The sequence below is a fragment of the Myxine glutinosa genome, chromosome 9, assembly GCF_964187855.1.
Source record: "Myxine glutinosa chromosome 9, kmMyxGlut1.1, whole genome shotgun sequence".
In the NCBI taxonomy this organism is placed as follows: domain Eukaryota; kingdom Metazoa; phylum Chordata; class Myxini; order Myxiniformes; family Myxinidae; genus Myxine; species Myxine glutinosa.
In genome coordinates, this window is record NC_136269.1 from 123886288 (window position 1) to 123908997 (window position 22710).

The 22710-nt window shown below is 44.1% G+C and overlaps 1 protein-coding gene across 1 annotated transcript in view; it reads left to right on the forward strand.

The window, feature by feature from the left end:
• Positions 1-221: 221 nt before the first annotated feature.
• The window catches only part of LOC137434981 (bactericidal permeability-increasing protein-like), a 97994-nt gene continuing 75505 nt past the window's right edge, over positions 222-22710 (forward strand). The window contains exon 1 of the mRNA XM_068128275.2: positions 222-453. Within this exon, the coding sequence (XP_067984376.2) occupies positions 318-453 (136 nt within the window). The 5' untranslated portion in view covers positions 222-317. The remainder of the gene's footprint in view (positions 454-22710) is intronic.

Genomic DNA, 22710 nt, shown 5'->3' on the forward strand with positions numbered 1-22710 from the left:
TGTCGAGCTAGATCAGCCAATTCTTCCTGATCGTTTGCAGTGATTACAATTCTGTGTCACAACAATTATTTGCAGGTGCTTGAGGTTTGGTTTTCAAAAATGTACATTTTTTAGCACAGTATATTCAAAATACAGCCCACTCTTAATCTGGAGGAGGAATGCTTTGTGGTTTTGTCGGAATGTGTTTTGGCGATTACACAACAAACTTTGAGGAAGTTTCTACTTCTTACTTTAAATGACAAACTCAGTTCTTTGTCACAGTTGGAGTTCTTGTGGAGCAACTTCACCATCAATCCGTGTGACTGGTTCAACTCGTCATGACAAACCTGCAGTCGACTCGTCATCTCTTCTCTTTTCTCCTGCTATCGTTGCTGCTGCTTCTACTACTTCGTCCAAACTCCGCGACAAACCCAGGTTTTAAAGTTCGAATCACCAACGCAGGACTCCAGTATGGTAAGCACCTTATAAAGGTCTTCTTTCCGGTCTCCTTGTAGCAATTAATTATAATGCATTCAATTTTGGAGACTTGAACTTTATGATTTCATTGCTGCATGTTTTGTTGCACCCTTTTGGGTACACCTGCAAAGTTTGTTCGTTGTAACGTTGAGAGAAGATAAAGCAGTCAGGTGTAAAGGATCCGTTGTGTGAGGGAGCAAAGCGATTGACGGGAAGGTTTGCAAAGGGGTGTCCCCAATGCCATGGCATGGGAATTTTGTAATTTTAACCTAAAATTTATACATTCTATGAACTTTTTTATGCACAATTAAAGCCCTTTCCCTGAAAATGTCTGCTGCTCTTCTTCTGCTCCGATCGGAACATCTGATCATGTCCTTGTTAAAGTGGACATCTCTCTGACCATCCTCAGGGAGCCTGCTCAGCGTCGACGAGTCTGGCATTTCACTCAGGCCAACTGGCACGGTCTTCAAGCAGCCATCAATCATCTGGACTGGTCTCCCATCTCTACCACCTCTGACATCAACTCATCCTGGGAATTCTTCCAAAGTAAATTGCTCTCTCTCATGCACAGATTTATCCCATCTCGTCTTCAGTTGTCATACCCTTCCTCCCGTCCATGGTACACGGAATCTTGTGGTGAGGCTGTTGCCCAGAAACAACTTGCCTTCGTCTCCTGGAAAGCAAATCCAACGGAAGGAAATCTCATTTCCTTTCACAAAGCCCGAAACAAGTGTGTGTCCACCCTCAGGAGAGCCAGGAAACAATATCTCTCCGTTCTCAAGACCGAACTCTCTTATCTGTCTCCCTCTTCCAAATCCTGGTGGCGTCTGGTCAAATCCGTTTCTGGTGTTTGTTCCCCCTCCATCCCCTCCCTTACCTCAAACGGCTACACAGCTGACTCCGCACGTGAAAAAGCTGAATGCCTCAACTCTGTGTTTGCCTCTAAATCTTGTGTCCCAAACCCATCCCTCTCTGTACCCACCATACCCAGTCGTACCCTGCTGCTCCTGGACTCCGTGTCCTTTCCTCCTGACAAGGTGGAAAAGTTTCTGTCAACCCTCGACTCTGATTCTGCAACTGGACCCGACGGCATCAGCCCACGGGTCCTAAAATCCTGCTCTGCTGCTCTATCTCACCCTCTCTCTGTTCTCTTCACCCTCTCTTTTGCTCAAGGTCAACTGCCATCTGCTTGGAAATCAGCCAACATCACCGCTTTGCACAAAAAAGGTGCAAAAACAGATCCTAGCAACTACAGACCAATCAGCCTTCTCCCAATTATCAGCAAAGTCATGGAATCCATCATTGCTTCTGATATGAAATCTTTCCTCTTCTCCAATGGCTTGATCTCTGATCATCAATTTGGTTTCAGACCAGGTCACTCTACTCTGGACATGCTGCTTCTGCTGTCTCAACAATGGATGGAGGTCCTCAATGCCAAACAGGAAATTAGAGCTGTCTCCCTCGACATATCACGTGCCTTCGACACGGTCTGGCACCCCGCTCTGCTCACCAAACTCTCCTCCTTTGGTATCCATGGAAATCTCCACGCATGGCTGGCGGACTTCCTCTCTAGTCGTCGTCAACGTGTGGCCCTGAATGGGTTTCTCTCATCTCCTCTTCCTGTTCAGGCTGGAGTTCCCCAAGGCAGTGTTCTGGGCCCCGTGCTTTTTCTGGTCTTCATCAATGATCTCTCTGACTCTCTCGAAAATCCTCTCTATCTCTTTGCTGATGACTCCACTCTCTGCCGCTCCATTCCTCTTCCCTCAGATCGGCAGTCTGCTGCCTCCTCACTCTCTGAAGACCTGGACAAAATCACAGACTGGTCAAACAAGTGGAACATGTCTTTCAATCCTGACAAATCTCACACTCTTACTATGTCTCTCCGAAAAGATCGACTGGACAACCCTCCCATCTACTTTCTCAACAATCCTCTCCAAGAAGTTCTGTCGCTCAAGATTTTGGGTCTCACTATCTGCCATGATCTTTCTTGGGAAAACCACATTTCCAAGCTGGCCTCCAAAGCCAGTCGCCGACTGGGCATCCTCCGTCGTGCGAAGTCCTTCCTCGGCACACCTGAGCTCCTCACCACATACAAGGCTTTCATCCGCAGCTCAATGGAATACTGTTCTCCCCTATGGGCCGGTGCTCCTGCCTCACACCTAGCTCGGCTTCACGCTGTTGAAACCAAAGCTTTCAGAATTATTGGAATCTCCCGCGATGAAGCTATCTCTGAGGGCCTTTCACTCACTCACCGCAGGCAGGTAGGTGGTCTTTCTGTCTTCTACCGACTCCTCTCCGGCCTTGCACCCCCAGCTCTCTCTGTGCTCTGTCCCCCAAATATTCCTACAGGTCGCACAAGATCTGCCAGCAACCCTCTGATGGTTAAACTGCCGAAATCTCGGCTCTCCGCTCACCTTCACTCTTTCATTCCTCTTTTCTCCCGCCTCTGGAACAAACTCCCTCACTCCCTTCAATCCCACTCCTCCCTCCAGGTCTTTAAAACAGCTGTTCACCACCATCTCTTATCTTCCCCCATCCAAAACCTTGATCTTTTCTACCCCCGCTAATTCACCCCAGATCCACCTTGTTTGAAATTCCAACTTCTTTCCTGGAAGTCCTGGCAGTGTCCATATGTTTTATACCTCTCCCACTGCCCCCTTCCCACGCCCCCCCCCTCCCCCCAAAGCCCTCGCCCTCTCTCAGATCTCTCGATGTCTCCATGTCTCTCGGTCCCTGCTCTCAAATGTTGTGTTTGTGTCCTTCCCCCTCTCTCCCCATCTTGTCTACCGCTCCCTATGTTATATGTTTTATGTGTCGGTTTGTCTTTCTGTGTGATTAATGTTCGCTCTTTCACGAGCCTCGATATTGTATACAAAAAAAAAAAAAAAAAAAAAAAAAAAAAAAAAAAAAAAAAAAAAAAAAAAAAGCAGAATAATCATGTTTTCTTGATGAATTTAAGGTTTTTTTTAAACATGTAACTCCTGAATATACAGACTTGGCATTTAATATGGAATATTTTTTTTGTGGGGGTGAACTTACTTTTCAAGATGACTTAGAACCAAAAGTTCATTGGAATTATGTTGAAATTATTCTAGATTTTGTTAATGTGACCTTTAAAAGAAACAAAAACCACATTTGACATTTCGAAGCAAATAAATTGATCCTTGAAAGTGATGTAAACTGATATCGAACTCAATTCACGGACAGTACTGTGTTAAACTTCTGTACGTTTTCCAGAAGTAGCTCTTTATTTTGCACATTAGCCAAAAAAAATTTCAACAAAAACAAAAGCTAAATTATGATTGGGATTACGGACAGTAAAATTACAGTTCAGTACTTCATGTAACCCCCACGAGCATTCAGGAGAGCACATACACGTCGAGGCATGCTGTTCACGAGATTTGCCAAGGTTTGGACAGGAATCGCTTGCCATGCAGTGACAATAGCCTGCTGCAATTCACGCACAGAGGTCGGCTGCTGGTCCAAGTGGTCGATTTGACGCGTTAATTCTGCCCACAAGTTCTCTATCGGATCATATCCGGGGACATGGCAGGCCACTCCATATGCTCTACACCATGGTCAGCAAGAAAGTGTTGGATCATGCAAGCACGATGAGGCCGTGCATTGTCATCTTGGAAGACAAAGTTTCCTCGAAAGGCTGCACGAGCAAATGGAAGCAATGTTTCTTTCAGAATGACCCTGTACTTGAACTGGTTCAGGTTTCCATTCAGAACAACCAGGTCAGTTTTGCCCCCTGCATGAAAAGCAGCCCAAACGGTCACCCCACCACCTCCAGCTTGGACTCTTGGCACTATACAATCTTCGTTGTGGGCTTCATGCACTTGTCTGCACACCTGGGCGTGGCCATCTTGACGATAGACCAGAAATCTAGACTCGTCACTGAAGGTCACGTGATTCCAGTGTCCTGGCAGCCATTGACGGTGCTCTCTGGCCCACTGCAATCGGCGCTGGCTATGTTGTCTGGTCACTGGTCAGGCGTGGCTTTCTCAGGGGACGCCTGGCACGATAGCCTGCTTGAACCAGTCATTGGTTGACTAGCCTTCTGGATACAGGCACATTTGTCAGTTGCTGCCACTAAGCCCTAAGCCGATTAGCTGACCTTTTACAGCCATGGTGGACTAACCGGTGCAGCTGGCGATCATCTCTCCTTGTGGATCTGCGTGGACGTCCTGGCCTCTGTATTGGAGTAGGGACACCCCTCTGAGCATTTCGTTTCAGGATCGTTGACACCTGACCTTGAGTGATGCCATACTGCCGAGCAATAGCACGCTGTTTCATGCCAGAATTTCGTAAAGCCACCACTCCATGACAAACAGCATTGTCAAGTTGACGGACCATCTCCAGAGGAAGCGGCAATAACTTTTGTAGACGTGCAGCAGTTGTTTTCCACTAATACAGAACGCAACAACCCTTATATACCCGATTGTGAAGCCAATCGTCAAATGTACCTGTCCTTACATTTTGTCACGCCACCTGTGATATAATCCTGTTATTGACTTCTTGCTGTGAAAGACAATCAGTGACATGGTTCTTTCAACAAAGACATCACCGAAGGGTAAAATAAACTCACCAGATTGATATACTGAGTTCAGAAAGTAAACCCGTCAAGAAAAAAAAAATATTCCATATTAAATGCCAAGTCTGTATTTTGGACTTTATATTGCATGCATATAGCACATGTTGTAACGATAAAATATAAACTCACATTTTAAGATAAATTTCGACTGAAGCAGCTGAAGTGAGGCCATGTCTTACTCAGAAATTCAGACTTGAGGTAGATCGACTGCAATGACCTCATGCGATGGTTGGCACGTAGCATGAAGATTTCGGTATGTCGGTGTCCTCGCCCTGGCCAACAGCTTATTTATTTGCGTGCGACTCGTGCATGCGGCTGACGATGTTTGGCTCTGAGCAGGGTTTCCAGATCTGAAAAGTTGAAATATTGTATTGGAACCTCGAAAATATCGTATTTTCATAAACTAGGGCATGCCCGTACTATATCTATATCTAAAATTATATCCCCCCCTCTATTTACATGAAATGGTTTGGTCCATGAAATGTTTTGGTCCATTCGCAACGCCAAAGCGAACGGCGAACGCTTTACATGAAATGGTTTGGTGCATGAAATGTTTTGGTCCATTCGCAACGCCAAAGCGAACGGCGAACGGCTTGCGAGTACAGTGACAATCCCCCCGGGGTTTTTATTAGTTTTAAAACATAGTTTAACGCCAACATAGCGCCAACATAGTTTGCAAACGTGAAATAAATGAATACGCTCTCAAATGTGCCATCCGAGGCAGAGTGTGTCCGCCACGTTCGGCACACGCGATAGTTCGCTGCTCTCTGATTGGTTGAATCGTTTTTTGGACATAGCTCGGTAAGTAATTGTCCGATTAATATGAAACCTTGAAAAGGCACATCCTCGGGTCCCCAGCAATATACCTGGCAAGTTAAAAGTATATCGGACCCGTGGTTGTCGAGAAACAGCGGTCACAGACAAACAAACGTACAAACGTACAAACAAACAGAGATTACTGGAATTATAGATAGATAACGAGAACAATGCAACTGTGTCGCCAATATGCCTCCGCATCGTCCCACAACGGGTAGATGCCATCACTCTGCATTAGTATGGGTAGGTGGTAGGGGATCACGTTTGTGAAGTTTATGTGTTCGGATAAGTTTCGTTTTTCTATCCAAGATGGCTGAGTAACTGTGACAGGTGACTCGCTTTTTTTAATAGCGCATATTGACACACATTTCCCAAACGGCCCGACTAACAGGCTTGTTCCAATTCTCTCTGCACTATTGAGTTCCCGTTCACCGATAATTTATTGTCGATGTTATAACACATAGAAAATAGATATATACTGTCAATTCAACATAAACTAGAACAGTGCGACTGTGTTTCCAATATGCCTCTGCATCGTCCCACAACGGGTAGATGCCATCACTCTGCATTAGTATGGGTAGGTGGTGGTAGGGGATTACGTTTGTGAAGTTTATGTGTTGATCAGATAAGGTTCGTTTTTCTATCCAAGATGGCTGCCATACCACGTGACCTATGACATCATCATTTTCAAACTATATGCAACAGTGCTGTTAGATATTTGTAAAATTTCGCATCGATAAGGTGAGTGGTTTCAGAGATATAATTATTTAATATTTTCCTTAAATCCAATATGGCTGCCAAACCATGTGACCTATGATGTCATAAATTTATTATTTCAATACAAATGGGTCATAGATCATGTGCATGCAATTTCAGATTTTTAGGATAAGGAATTTGATTAAAACATTTTGGCTGGTATACCACTTCACCTATGATGTCATCATTGTCATGCTTTTGTTCCCCGTTGGGAGTACTTGACAATGTGCCAAGTTTCAAATTTTTCCATTCAGCGGTTTCCGAGAAATAATATTTTAATTATTTGCTTTTAATCCAAGATGGCTGCCATATCACGTGACCTATGATATAACAATTATCATAAAAACATTCTGCATGGGCGTCACTCCTACCCTGAAAGTTTTGTCTCAATCGGACATATGGTTGCTGAGAAAAACGAGGTTTAGCCCGTATCGACGGGCGGACGGACGGACAACTCAAAAACATAACGCCTCCGGCGACTTTGTCGGTGGAGACATGAAAATTATCGTAAGTTCAAAAAAGAGCCGAGCGTTGCGGGCCATTGCAAGCATGAAAACCACACGCGGTGAAGTTCAGAGTACTGTTTTATTCAGAGTCAAATGTCAAGATCACCTGAAATATGTAAACTACCGATTAAAACGACTACCCTTACTGCTTGCCAGTGGGGAGGGTGACTGTGACCATTGGAGGACTAAAATCAATACCCGTTAAAGGGTGGATGAGCTCCCTTCGGGAGCCAATGGCTGTCCAGTAAGGAGATGGTGTCTCTTAAAAAACACCTATCCGGTTGGACTGTTTTTTTAGGTAGTAGATTGTAGACAGCACCCGCTCTGGGTGGTACTACCGTTCTGACTTAGGAGCGTTAAAGTGGTGCCCAGAACCATCTTTCACTCTCCTTGTCAGGATTGCTGCTCTTACTTTCTGTCTCACTCAAACTATAGCTACCTGGCTATAAAGTGGTGCTAGCTTCAACCTCTTCCTTGCAAACAAACATCACACACTTTTCATCATACACTTTCATTCTCTTTTATTTAAGGCCCGGCCTTGTTGAAGACTATATAGTCCATGACTGGAGCCTTCAACATAAAAAGAGGAAAAAAAACATTTATGAAGTCAGAGTGAAAAATTTTAGACTAAGTTGTTTTTCATCTATCTATAATTCCAGTAATCTCTGTGTGTATGTATGTATGTATGTATGTATGTATGTATGTATGTATGTATGTATGTATGTATGTCTGTGACCGCTGTTTCTCGACAACCACGGGTCCGATATACTTGAAACTTGCCAGGTATATTGCTGGGGACCCGAGGATGTGCCTTTTCAAGGTTTCATATTAATCGGACAAGTAGTTACCGAGCTATGTCCAAAAAACGATTCAACCAATCAGAGAGCAGCGAGCTATCACGTGTGCCGAACGTGGCGAACAGACTCTGCCTCGGACGGCACATTTGAGAGCGTATTCATTTATTTCACGTTGGCAAACTATGTTGCCGCTATGTTGGCGTTAAACGATGTTTTAAAACTAATTAAAACTAATTTGCGATTCTTTCGCTTTCCTGCGCGTTTGTGCATGCTATGGCGATTTCTTTACCAAACTCCGCAAGCCGTTCGCTTTGGACCAAACCATTTCATGTAAATAGAGGGGGGGGGATTGTCACCGTACTCGCAAGCCGTTCGCTTTGGACCAAACCATTTCATGTAAATAGAGGGGGGGGGATATAATTTTAGATATAGATATAGTACGGGCATGCCCTAGTTAATTCAATGATGTCAAGCAGTTGTGGTTGTGTTTACTTGCTAAATCGAAGGTTTTTCAAGTATATTGGTTTGTCTTGTGCATTATTCTGTCCATCTGTTTGTCTGTCTGCTATTCTGTCTGTTTGTCTGTCTGTCTGTTATTCTGTCTGTTTGTCTGTCTGTTTGTTATTACTTGGCCAAAATTTTTTTTTGGACAAGTATGTTGATCACTCCTGTTTGTGTGTGTGTTTGTTTGTTTGGCCGCTCACTTATACTTGCGTACAGGTCACAATTTTAAATCGATCTTCACGAAACTTAATGGTAGATTTCGTGATCCGACAAAATCCTTTATTTTTGAGGTCAAAAGGTCAACATAGGCCAAAGGTCAACCACTTTTCTCAAATTACTAAAATCCTCAATTTTCATCTGATTGACTTGAAATTTGAATAGGATTTTCATATCAGCGAACTGAATTCAACCACCAACTATTTCTGAGATCAACATAGGTCAAAAGGTCAACATAGGCCAACGGTCAACAACCATTTACAATTTCTAAAATCCTCAATTTTCATCCAATTGACTTGAAATTTGAATGGGATTTTCATATCAGCGAACTGAATTCAACCACTTTTCTCGAATTTCTAAAATACTCAATTTTCATCCGATTGACTTGAAATTTGAATAGGATTTTCATGTCAGCTAACGGAATTCAATCACCAACTATTTTTGAGGTCAACATAGGCCAAAAGGTCAACATAGGCCAAATTTCTAAAATTGTCAATTTTCATCCGATTAACTTAAAATTTGAAGACGATTTGCATATCTGTTCACTGAATTCAACCACCAACTCTTTTTGAGATCAAAATAGGCTAAAAAGTCAACATAGGCCTAAGGTCAACCACTTTTCTCAAATTTCTAAAATCCTCAATTTTCATCCGATTGACTTGAAATTTGAATAGGATTTTCATATCAGCTAACTGAATTCAATCACCAACTATTTTTGAGGTCAATCTAGGCCAAAAGGTCAACGTAGGCCGAATTTCTAAAATCGTCAATTTTTATCCGATTAACTTAAAATTTGAAGACAATTTGCATATCTGGTCACTGAATTCAATGACCAACTATTTTTTAGGTCAACCTATGCCAAAAAGGTCAACATAGGCCAGATTTCTAAAATCCTCAATTTTCATCCAATTGACTTGAAATTTGAATGGGATTTTCATATCAGCAAACTGAATTCAACCACCAACTATTTTTGAGATCAAAATAGGCCAAAAGGTCTACATAGGCCAGTAGTGTAATAATGTTGATCCTGGGACACCTCCAAATTCCCATTGACTTACATGTTAATTACGTGTACTCATGTTTCAGTCATAGCACTTTAATCCTGGGACACCTCCAAATTACCATTGACTTACATGTTAATTACGTGTACTCATGTTTCAGTCATAGCACTTTAATCCTGGGACACCTCCAAATTCCCATTGACTTACATGTTAATTTTCCTCTCTCCTCATTAACCCAAAGCACCTCTATTTCTCTCACCCTGTTCTTTACGAACCTTCTCACCTTTTGACATGCTATCCTTATTCATTAGACCACTTAAACACCTGTGATCCTTCTGACCTTATGGACCTTTTAACCTTTTACTCTTGGTTCTTTTTCAAGATATTTTAACTGAGCTAAGATAAAATGGTAAACCTCCCTCAATGTTCTTGCACACCAGTTTTTCATTATAAACAGAGACTCAACGAACATGAATGTTTTACCTGAGAAACCAGTTTTACTCTTCTCTTGCCTGAAGCAAAAATATTATGTCTTAGTCAAGTGATATTTTTAAACATTAAATCCCATAAAGAATGTTAATTCCCTTCCTTGAAGGGACACACCCGGAATTTTCAAGAAACTCATTGCCTCCATAAAACCACCTTTAGAGGCCATTTTTCCCCGCAAGCGGAACACGTAATTAGAGGTTGGCCTTTTTCGGGAACTGTGGTTGTTGTTGGTTTTCGGTCCCCTTTTTGAAGCAATGTTTTACGGCCGGATGCCCTTCCTGACGCCAACCCTTTTTGCCGCCTTTAACGACAAGCAGGGAATTACCAGTGAACTGGTACTCAATGATGTCATTAAATTTCCCCATTCCAGCTATATTAACGGAACCCCACTTGAGGTGGCTTCATTTGAAAAATGTTTTCCAACGTTGAAGATGGCATTGAGTTTGAAGCTTTTTCGCAAGACAGGTAAGTTTTTTTGGTTTTAACGATTAATTATTCATTGTTTTATATAGAACATGATTAACAATTTATTGTCGTTTTTAACAGCCTCTCAATAATTACTGTTTTTTCTCTTTTTTTAACAGCCTCCCATAATAAGATGGCTGGGTGTTTGGACAGCCTCTGTTCTGGACAGTTTGTCTCAACAACAGAACAAATGACTGACAACGAATTTCACAACCTTGAAGTTCCAAGGAGTGCTAATTCATTCCCTACCCATGTGAGTTTAAAATTTTCATCTTGATAAACTCTATTTCTCTGTTAGATTCAACTTTACGTATTGCAAATTTTACAGTTTCTCGCTTTGTTTTCCAACAGAACATTACTTCAATCGCTGAGATGATAGTTGAGATCGATGATCACAATCACGACCACGACCATGATCACAACTCTGATTGGGGTTATTTTGAGATACCTGCGACCTGTGATACCCTAAATTTTCATCTCAGCAGCATTTACACCAAACTCAACTTTTTGGAGGTATGTGTATGTGTGTGTGCGATTCATAATACTCATAATATTCATTATTTTAAATCGTTGAGGTATATAACATATTTTTCTCCTTGTCCCTTGTATTTAATAGAAAGAGATTCAAAACCTGAAGACATCTGTTGAACCAACCTTTGACTTGTGCTGGGAAGAAATTGATGACTTGTGCTGGGGAGATGTTGAATGTATACCTCAAGAAAAATGTTTTGTGAATATAAAGATTTTGTTTTCAATATTATATGAATATATTTGCTTTGTATACAACTATTTAATAATTAATTACAAAACGAGAATAAAGGAAAAAGGAGGAGGGAGGTGCGTTCCCCACCCTTGATTCCCCCCATCCCACCCCTCCCCTCCCCTTGTGTGTGTGGGGAAGGTGGGGGTGGGATGAGGGGGGATCAAGGGTGGGGGACGCACTGGGGGTGGGGGATGATGGGTGTGGTCTGTGTGGGCGGGGTCTGTGTGGGCGGGGTCGGTGTGGGCGGGGTCTGTGTGGGCGGGGTCTGTGTGGGCGTGGCTTATGATTTTTAATTTATTTAATTTTTTTTTTTTTTTTTTTACCACTAATTAAATTAGCTAATCTGGGTGGGGTGAATAGAAATGTTGTTTAATGAATTATTAGCTTTGTTTTATGTAATTCTTGTGAATAAAATGCCCCTAATATTTCTTCCCCATTCATATCATTTAATTTGTAAGTCCAAGGAACTGTATCCATTACATCAATGATTTTAAATAATTCACGAGTCCATTTTTGTGTATAACCTTTTTCAAAATGGCTTTTCCATTTGTATATTCTTACCATATCACCAACTTTGAACTTGGGTTTTTTCAAATTAATCTCCATTTCATATTTTAATTTTGTGAATGTTTCTGATGGTTTTGATTTTGTTGATGAATGAACTGTATTATTGTATTTATCAACAATATCCTGAATTAAATACACCCATTTTTGAGAACCGAGTTGTGTGAATTTTTTATATAATTTTTCTTTTAAAGTACGATTAAAACACTCAATAACAACTGCCTTTCCTTCATTAAAGGTACTGTATAATTTAATACCCTCCCCCTTAAGAAATTTCATGAATATTTTGTTGTAGAACTCTGTTCCCTCGTCAGTCCATAACTTCTTTGGTTTTCTTTTACTTTTATTAAATATCTGTTGGAAGGCTAACATCAGAGTATAACCTCTCTTGTTTTTCAAAGGAACAACCCAAGCAAATCTACTCCTCAAATCAATTACGGTTAAAGCATACCTGTATCCCTTATCATTATTCAATTCAATTAAATCAGCGGACCAGATGTGGTCTGTGTCTTTTGAATAAACTTTCCTTCTTTTAAACTTTGTGATTATAGGTTTGTGTAATTCATTAACCAAAAGCTCCTCAGTCTTGATGACATCATTAGAGCTTAATAGTTTTTTGAGGAATAACCAAGACCAAGTTTCAATTTGACACTTATCATTTTTTTTACAATAAACCGATCAACTTTCTCTCTCAATGTAGGATTTCGTATCAAGGACAAATTATACAACATTTCTCTGTCTTCTTCATGTTTTTCATCCAATGTAGTGGTATTCCCATAAGCAATATCATGCTTCATACACACTTCATCAACCCTATTTATAGGTTTAGACCAAGGTTTAGGATTGTCAGCCACATCTAATCTTTTATCCAGGTTTGTTCCTGGACCACAGAAAGAATACCCTGGAAGGTGTAGTTCCCCTGGAATTCCAGTTGTTGTAAATTTGCTACCTGACAAAAACTTTTGTATGTCTCCTCCACTTTTAGGAGAGATGAATTGACACTTTTTAGAGCCACACACTTGACATATTCCTTTTTGATAAACTCTATTATTTTTAGCTTTAACATACAATACACTTTTAGATTTAGTTTTCTTTTTACATTTAAGACAATAACTCATATTTATTTATCAGAAAAATTCCGACAGAGTATCAAAACCTCTTTGGTTTTCAACATATTGTTGAGGATATGGGATTTGGCCTCCATCCATATCCGCTTGTAAATATTCCCCTATTTCCCCAATACTCCCCAACTATCCCCAATCCCCCATTCCCTAGTCCCATTGTCTGTAAACAACACTCTGTAGAACCGAACTTCCCCTATTTCCCCCATTAAATGTCGCACCCAGGTTCACCGCATCTCACGTAGACAACTATAGGACATCTTGCTAGTTATTCTTAGTCTATGTCAGTTAAGGACTCGTTTCCATTAATTCTGACTCTTCGTTGCACCAGAATGTGATTGTATGGCACCATTAGTAAGTTTAGGACCTCCCAATACCTCCCCGCATCTCTTCCTCATGGAACAACAACACCAACAACAACAACAGCGGCGGCGGCGCGGGGAGTGCGCGTCCTCACTCCGGCTTGGTTAGCCGCCATTGAACATGTGCTCCGACGGGGTTACCACGCAGGGGCTCACTGTCAGCTCCTCGTCAAGGGCGGAGCCCGGTAACCCCCCGCACCCAATAAGAAGCGGCGGACCGATTCCATCTGGGGCGGAGCTAATCAGCCGAGGGCGTGTCACTCCCCGCTGGACATGCGCAGGAAGACGGAGGTGACGTCAGATGCGCCTCAGCTTGGAGAGAAAAGGACGCCACCTCCAGCGCGACGATACCTCCCCGCATCTCTAGACCGGACCGGGTCGATTCTGCCCCTGAGCCAAGGTGCACCTTGAGCTATCGACTGCCTGCCCTTCCTTGCCATCAATCCCTGTGTGAGCAAGTCTTGTCCCGTTTGTCTGTGGTCTGTCGGGAATAAGATAAGACTGTGTCTAAGTGCCCATCTTGCTGTGCTTTACCTCTTGCCGTGTAATCTAACCGTTCTGCATAACCAATATTATATCCTCCTCCGGAGGTCTTGAGAACTGTACCCCTTGTGTCGTTGCCTTAATCCCAGCTGTTGTGTCCTTTCCTTCATTGATTTAGCATAGCGCGATTCGGCCAACGTTCGAGTGTAATCGGGTAAACTGCGAACACGGCGGCCATTCCGCTCGGCCCATCATAACATCTAAGTCGTGTCGGTAACAATTGGTGTCGGGAAGTGGGATTGGACCCGAAGCGCGGTTAACGCGCTCAAAATTAAAAGTGACCGAAATTTGATTGTGTTTTACAAAAATAAAAACCCGAATTTTGAAAGTCGCGCTATGGCGGATCAAGACGGCTGGGTTCCGGTAGAGGAGAGTGAGGCAGGGTCGATCCAGGACCAAATTGAGGGACATGAGGAGAGCGAAGCAGTGAGGGTTGCAGGGTCGCAAAATGGCGTCGTCGCGCACGAGGTTGCGGGCGCGCAAAATGGCGCCTCGCACATAGCTACGGCGGCCGCACCCGCTGCACAAGTGGGAGAGATGGCCCAAATGCAGGCCCTCATGGAGCAATTTATGGCGCAAATGCAGGCGTCCCTCAAACTGCAGAGTGAGCAATTGGGGGTAATGGGAAACCAAATGGGGGTCATGGGGGGCGAAATGGGGTCCAATAGCGAGAAATTAAGGAATGACATGGGAAACCAGATCGGGGGTTTAAGGAATGACATGGGGGCCCAGATCGGAGGGTTAGGGAGTAGAATAGAGGGATTAGACAATAGATTAGGGGAAATACAGGAGGGGTTAATGGGGGTAGAAAACAGAATGGCCGTTCAGGAGAATCAAATGGAAGGGATGAAAAAGGGGTTAGAGGGGTTAGAAAACAGTATGGAAGGCAAATTGAGGGACATGAGGGACCAAGCGGAAAGGGAAGTTAAACAAATGGGGCAGCAGATAGAGGGGGTCAGAATGGGGGTAGAAACTAAACTGGATGCTCACAGGGAGGAAATGGAGCAGATGAGGGTGGCATCTGGGCAGGAGATGCAAGTGATGGGAGAAGAGATCAGAAGAGGGGTGAGTGACGAGGTCGGAGGAGTGCACGAGGAGGTGAGGCACTGTAAGGAGCACATGGAGAAGGAGGTGAGAAAGGGGACTGTAAAGTTACAAGGGGGCATAGAGGACCTGACGCAGGAGGTGGAACAGCTGATGGAGGGACAAAAAGGACTAACGGAGCAGGTTCAAAGGAACACTGCGGTATTAGGAGGGTTAAAAGCGACACAGAAAGAACTAAAAGACGACTTGATAGCGACGAAGAGGGAATGTCAGATGGTACGTGAGGGACTGACAACGAGGTTGGACGAGGTGACAGAGGTAATGGAGACGAAGGACCGGCAGGTGAGGACGCACATGGAAACAGTCAAGGTAGCCTTAGGGGACGAACTTGAGGAGACGTACCGGGAAATAAAAGAGGTAAAGCAGAAATTAGAAGAAGTGGAAGAAGGGGTGAGCGAAATTAAGAAGCGACGGAGAGGGGATAAGAAAGAGATAAAAGAGGAGGTAAAAGAATTGGTCCAAAGTCTGTGTTTGGATCGTGATGATGTGCTCATTAACCGGATGAGGGATTCGCAGGTGATGGAGGAGAACCGAAGAGGAAGAGGACCCGGTGTAAGTGGTGACCAATATGGTCGTGCGTATGATGCGCCAGGTGATTTAATGAGCCTGGGGGTCGAGATGGATCCGGGTGTTCGTGAGAGGCCGTTGGTGAAGTGTGCGACAGGTCTGGTGTGCGAAAAAGGAGGTGTGCGAGAAAGTTCGACTCTGGGGTGTGTGAGGAAAAAGTGCGTGCCAAAGAGTGAGGGTGCTGGCGAGAGTGAGTCGGTCGTAGCGCGTGTGCGAGGGAGCACATGGAAGCGCGGTGTGGTAAGTGTTACAGAGGGTGTGACGGGAGAGTGTGCGCAAGAGTGTGCGCGAGAGAGGTGTGTAACGGACGGGTGCATGAGGAAAGAGTGCGCTGTCAAGAGTAAGGGTGAGTGCGCTGTCAAGAGTGGAGGTGAGAGTAGTAAGAGTGACACGGAGCGTGAGTTGGTTGTGACAGGTGAGAAAGGAAGCACACCTGGAATGGTAGAGCGTGAGTGGGAATGCACGCTGGAATTGGTAGTGAGGCACGTGGTTGGGTGTGCGAGTGAGAGCACACCTGTGATTGTCACAGAGGAGGTGACCGAGGAGGGGGCGCGAAGAGGTGTGTTGGTGAGGTGTGCGAGCGACGAATGTGTGCCAAGGTGTTCGGTGGTCAGGTGTGTGACCAAGTCGGTGAGCGGAATGGGTGTACCGAGGTGTGTAAGGAAAGGTACGAGGAGCATGGGGACAGCAGGAGGTATGAGCAAGAAAGGGGTAGCGTATGCTTGTGAGCATGCAGGTGAAGCATCGACGGTAACCGGGTTAGAGGTTAGAACGACTTATAGCCGACTCGGGCCCTCGGTGCGCGTCGGGCAGCTTCGCGTGCCGCGAGGACCAGCGGGGATCCGAACCACGGCGGTTTCGAAAGAACCGCCGTACGCGATCCACGCTGGGCCTCGCTTTGAACGGCCGCGTCCGTGCTCCACTAGGCGGAGCGGCCAGCCCGATAGGAAGGGTTGTCATGGCGACCACTTTTTGTTGAGGCATTCCGGCAGGTCGAGATCGGGCCATGGGATGGCTCCACGCCGAGGTGGTGCGTGGGATCTCGGCCCGGGTAAACCTCCTTCCCTGCACCGAATGCGGGACGTATCCAGCCGCTGGCACCAAACAACCCGCATTCATTGCTCGGCTTTACGAAGCCGGGCTTTGGACAGGAATTGGCGCACCGAGAGGCATTAGTGAGTAGACTGTGTGATGAGGTTAGTGTTTTGGCCCCAAAATTAGAAAAAAACAAAATTTGATGATTGGCAAAGGATTGGCAGTAATGATTGGCAGATGATGGGTAGTGATTGGCAAATTTTTGATTTGTTGAAATTTGATGTGCAAAATTGGTAGTGGGAGATGCCCGATGTGGTGGGATGGCAACTCTGTCATCCCTCAGAAATATGGGGCAAATGCGCACTAGCTTATGGGGTTTATGGCAGTGAAAACTAGCCCGGGTGGGTTAGGTTATATTGTTAGGGATCTAGCGAAGATGACATTAGGTGACGTTAAGATTAGTTAGTGACTGATACCTGTAGTGGGGACGCAGGTAGTTTAGTGTGGATGATAATGACGAGGGAGCGCAATAGTTTAAAGGGACGACTGGGAAGCGCAAGTTTCAGAGGGGAGTAGTTAGATGAGATGATGCCGTGTGGTTGAGAATTGAACAGGTGTGATTGCACAGGTGTGCAACTGGACAGGTGTGTGGAGCAGTGTATGAGTAGTGAGTGTTGTGGATCAGCGCGAATGCGCTTGGGGAGAGAAGGGTGCAGGTGGCACCAGGTGTGAGAGCACAGGTGTGCAAGTACAGGTGTGTGGAATATATGGAGCAGAGAATGAGTGGTGTGGAGAGAGTTGGAGTAAGTGGTACGGAGTGGTGTGCATGGTGCGAAGGTGTGAATGGGGGAAGAGTGGACCCCTTTCACGAGTACCCGGGGCGGGTAGTGTAAGTGTTAGGTAGAGGGTATAGGTAAATTGTGGTTGGATATTGGCATTTGTGGTGCGGTTGCAGAATGGTATTGTGGATGGGTGCATTAGTGTTGTGGAAATGGCTGGGCGTGTAGCCTGTTAGTGTGTGTAGTTGGTTTGGGCACTCCACCACTGTGAGGATGTCGGCCAGGTGAGGCCGCAGGTGGGCTCTGGGAGCCGTTAGTGTCAGTGGGTGCCTGAGGATCCCGGTTGTGGATCGGGCAGCCCGTGCCAGAGAGGGCACTGAGGGGGTGAGAGAGCGAGAGGGCCTTCCCCAGTTAGTTAGGTTAGGGTGAGGAGCAGGTAAGCTCGGGTGGCAACTACAGTGGTGGAGGTGTGCAGGTGGGTAGACCTGCTGGGAGAGCTACACGTCACAGCCCAGAAATTGTGCGAGGGCACCGGGAGATGAATCGGGGGAGTGAGACCCCAAATTGAAAAGCACCACTGTTTGGTCAATGGGAATTGGTTTTTAGAACCCATAGTGTAAGAGGGCCAATGGTTTGGCAGGAGAAAGACCCCGGGTAATGTAAAGTTGTTAAAGTCATTTAGGAAATAGTTAGGATTGATGAACCTGTCGCAACATACGCAGCCACTTACCTGAGGTGATGATGATGACTCCACACCTGTGTTCCTTTGTTCTGTGTTGCAGGAAATGAGAATTGCTGTTGGATTTGTGAGACGCATCACGACGTGGATGAGACATTGGGGTGATTCCATCTCTCCCTCCTTAGGAGGGACTGATGATGAATTGGTGATGGCAAATTTTGATGTTGAGTTGGAGATGGCAAATTTGATTGGTTAGGAGGGAGAGAAGACGAATTTGGTTTATGGGAGGAACGGGGAAGACAGTAGGGACGTTTGTTGATTTGTAAAGTAGATGTTTATGGGTAGTGTTGTGTTTTGTGGATACAGTAAGGGGTAAGGGAGGGGCAATGTAGGTTACCTGGTGGGGGTGGGGCGTACGGTAGGAACGTACCTGTCTCACCTGGTTCCCATGTGCCCCCAGTGTGCATTACCTTATATTGCGTGCACTTTTGCGCCCTTACCACCTTACTCACTTGTCTTTTCTTTTGTCTCCCACCTCCGAGGATCTGGCTTTGGGGCAGAGAGAGAGGAGAGAGAGGTGCTGGCTCCGCAGTTGTGGGCCTGTACTTTCGCTGCTTGCTGCCTGGATCGATACACCATATGGACCGCAATTTTTGTGGCCGCCCACCATGGACCGCAGTTCTCTTGCGGGCAAGCACCACCCGTTGATGGACCTATGGGTCAACGTGGCACCTATGCCATACAGGTGAACCACTTTTAGTTGGCCCCCTGACACCACAATACAGAAATGGACGCGGTTGGCGCCTTTCTTTATTTTTGAAAGAAGCCAGAAGGCCAAGTGCACTTCAGGAAGGCAAGACCAGCGGCAGAACATCGGCCGGCTGCGACACCACCGGTGACGTTGAACACTTTATTGGTGCACCGGATGGTGCTGACTGTACATGATGGGGTGGTGCTTTTGGTGCTTGGATGGGGTGCTCTGCACATTATTAAAGGCCATAAGGCCACAGGGCACTCGTGGGTTGGTGTATCGATGCTGGCATGCGTGCTCTCTCTATGCATAACATCTGCATGTGTTCCTCCAAAAACAGGTCCTGGATCGTAGTGTAAATATCAGTGTAGTCTTGTGTAAATAATGCTCCCTACCGGCTGTATGTTTAGTTTGAGGATTCTTTCCGCGATTCGGTTATCCTGTGGGTGTGTTTCTGTGAGGAGAAGGGTGCAACGTCGCAGGGGGACATATTTACTCATTTGTGAACATCTGTAAAACTGTCGCACTCAGGGTTGAGTTAATAGTAGAGGGAACTACATCTGAGTGCCACACTAAAGTAAGTAAAAATTTATCGGGTCGGGACGCCCCGAGGTAGAGAAGGGTGCAATGTTGCGGATATGGGATTTGGCCTCCATCCATATCCGCTTGTAAATATTCCCCTATTTCCCCAATACTCCCCAACTATCCCCAATCCCCCATTCCCTAGTCCCATTGTCTGTAAACAACACTCTGTAGAACCGACCTTCCCCTATTTCCCCCATTAAATGTCGCACCCAGGTTCACCGCATCTCACGTAGACAACTATAGGACATCTTGCTAGTTATTCTTAGTCTATGTCAGTTAAGGACTCGTTTCCATTAATTCTGACTCTTCGTTGCACCAGAATGTGATTGTATGGCACCATTAGTAAGTTTAGGACCTCCCAATACCTCCCCGCATCTCTTCCTCATGGAACAACAACACCAACAACAACAACAGCGGCGGCGGCGGCGCGGGGAGTGTGCGTCCTCACTCCGGCTTGGTTAGCCGCCATTGAACATGTGCTCCGACGGGGTTACCACGCAGGGGCTCACTGTCAGCTCCTCGTCAAGGGCGGAGCCCGGTAACCCCCCGCACCCAATAAGAAGCGGCGGACCGATTCCATCTGGGGCGGAGCTAACGAGCCGAGGGCATGTCACTCCCCGCTGGACATGCGCAGGAAGACGGAGGTGACGTCAGATGCGCCTCAGCTTGGAGAGAAAAGGACTCCACCTCCAGCGCGACGATACCTCCCCGCATCTCTCGACCGGACCGGGTCGATTCTGCCCCTGAGCCAAGGTGCACCTTGAGCTATCGACTGCCTGCCCTTCCTTGCCATCAATCCCTGTGTGAGTCAGTCTTGTCCCGTTTGTCTGTGGTCTGTCGGGAATAAGATAAGACTGTGTCTAAGTGCCCATCTTGCTGTGCTTTACCTCTTGCCGTGTAATCTAACCGTTCTGCATAACCAATATTATATCCTCCTCCGGAGGTCTTGAGAACTGTACCCCTTGTGTCGTTGCCTTAATCCCAGCCGTTGTGTCCTTTCCTTCATTGATTTAGCATAGCGCGATTCGGCCAACGTTCGAGTGTAATCGGGTAAACTGTGTGAACACGGCGGCCATTCCGCTCGGCCCATCATAACATCTAAGTCGTGTCCGTAACAATATACATTTCTATCTTAATTTTTAAAACACAAAGAATCCTCAGGAATGCCTTCACTCTCTCCTCCATTTATTTACAAATAAAAACTAACTAAAGTCAATAGCATCATCAACCACATAATCTTTTCCTTCTTCTTCTTCTTCCCCACTTTCTCGTGTAAATCTCCTCCCTGAAATTGAACTCATCTCAGCCGTTTTTAAAACCAATATCTTCACAAGAGTCATTCTTTCTTTATTTTCCTCTTCGGTGCGTTGAGATTGATTTATTTGCTGTAATACATTCAATCTTTTACGAATCTCACTGATTTCCATCTTTTTATACTTTTCCTCCCTGTCCTCCTTCTCCTCCTTCTCCTTCTCTCTTTCCTCCTTCTCTTCTTCAACTCCTTCCCTTGCTACCCTTGAGCTTGAGCCCCAAAGAATATTATACATGTACTCATCTGGATTTTCAGATATTCTTGTATCTATAATTATTTTTTTCATAATAGGATACCAATAAGATTTGTTGACGATTTCTAAAAGAGTTTTATATTTCATAACTTTGAGAAGTTCATTTTTATTTAATATTTTTAACAAGTCTCTATTTGTGGGTTTGACAATATCAGTATAAGGCCAGTTTTTAATAACAAAATGTCCATGGATATGTTACAATTCGTATGGTATGTAAAACCGAGCCCCCTTTTCTTGTAGGTATCCCTGAATACAAAAATTATAATTCTCTTGTAGTCTTCTTCCTGCCATTTATGTATCAGAAATATATGTGAGATTAATATTATGACAGGTAATACCACCCCATCTTCCCACTACCAAATCGGTTTGTATTCCTCGGCTTTCTATCCTTATCTCATTACCATCCTTCTTTGTTATATAAACTATTGTTTTGCTGTCATATGATTTTTTATTCTTAAAATCATGTATTCGTTGTTTACTAATTGTACTTCCACATAACTCCTCATCCTCACCAAGTGGATAATATTCTTCTTTACGAGACTGATTCAAATCATGTAGGTCTTCTAAGTTTATTGAAAAATACCAATTATACCCGAAATCAGACATATCATACCCCCATTTATTAATTCTCATATTAACTATATGTCCTTCTTTATAAAATTCAATTGTAAGTCGGTGGTTAAATTCAATGAGGAAAGGTGTATGGTTAGTATAACCAGGTGTTGTGGTTGTAAATTTTACTTGTTTCACAAAACGTGCTGTTTTCTTTAAAGATATATATTGTGATAAATCACTGAATCTAATCAAGTCATTCGCATCTGTAGGGTTTGGATAATTGATTAATTTATAAGTATTCTTCATATTAATATTTTTACTTATACTATATTTTTGTCGTTCAGCCTGTGCCTTTGTATAATAATTTGATAAATCAATATCCTGAGAGGATTTTCCAAAGATAGAACCATCTTTTCCAACATAGGTCATTTATATTAGATAAAAAATGATATCATAAAAATTTTCATTATTGTTGAGTTGAAATAATACATATAAACATAATTGACCACAACATTTAGAATTAATTTCTTGAACTTGGAATGTTTGATAAACACCATTCTGTAAGAATTGTATTACTTCAACAGGTGGTGGAATACCATAACTATCAAAATAATATTTATCCTGACCATTATGAATACAAACCCAATGAGTACCATTCTGTGTGTCTAAATTCATAATAATATTCTTTGTATTCTTATTTATATGTATTAATTCATCTCTCATACAAATAACCACATTATCAATTTTTAGTATTTTACAATACTTAGCTAGTTCTATATTTGACGTTGTATTCTTTCCAAATTGTTTAAACCATTCATCCATTTATTTATGAGAAAGATACAATCCATTACCCCGTTTAGTTAGTTTAACACCCGCTTGAGCGATAGAGGAAAGCATTTCTCCAACCAACAATCTAACTTTATCAGGCAGTGGGTGAGTAAAATCCACAATTACACCACTTCCACTAATTTGTTTCTCCAACTCCTTGTTATGTCTTTCCAATTCTTTTTGAGCTTTTAGTTGTGCCTTCCTTTCGTTAGCAGTTTTTACCGCTGTTGAAATACCACCAGTCAATGCTCCCGCCGCACTTAAACCAGCAAGTAAAGGAATTAGAAACGGGAGAAATCCTCCACT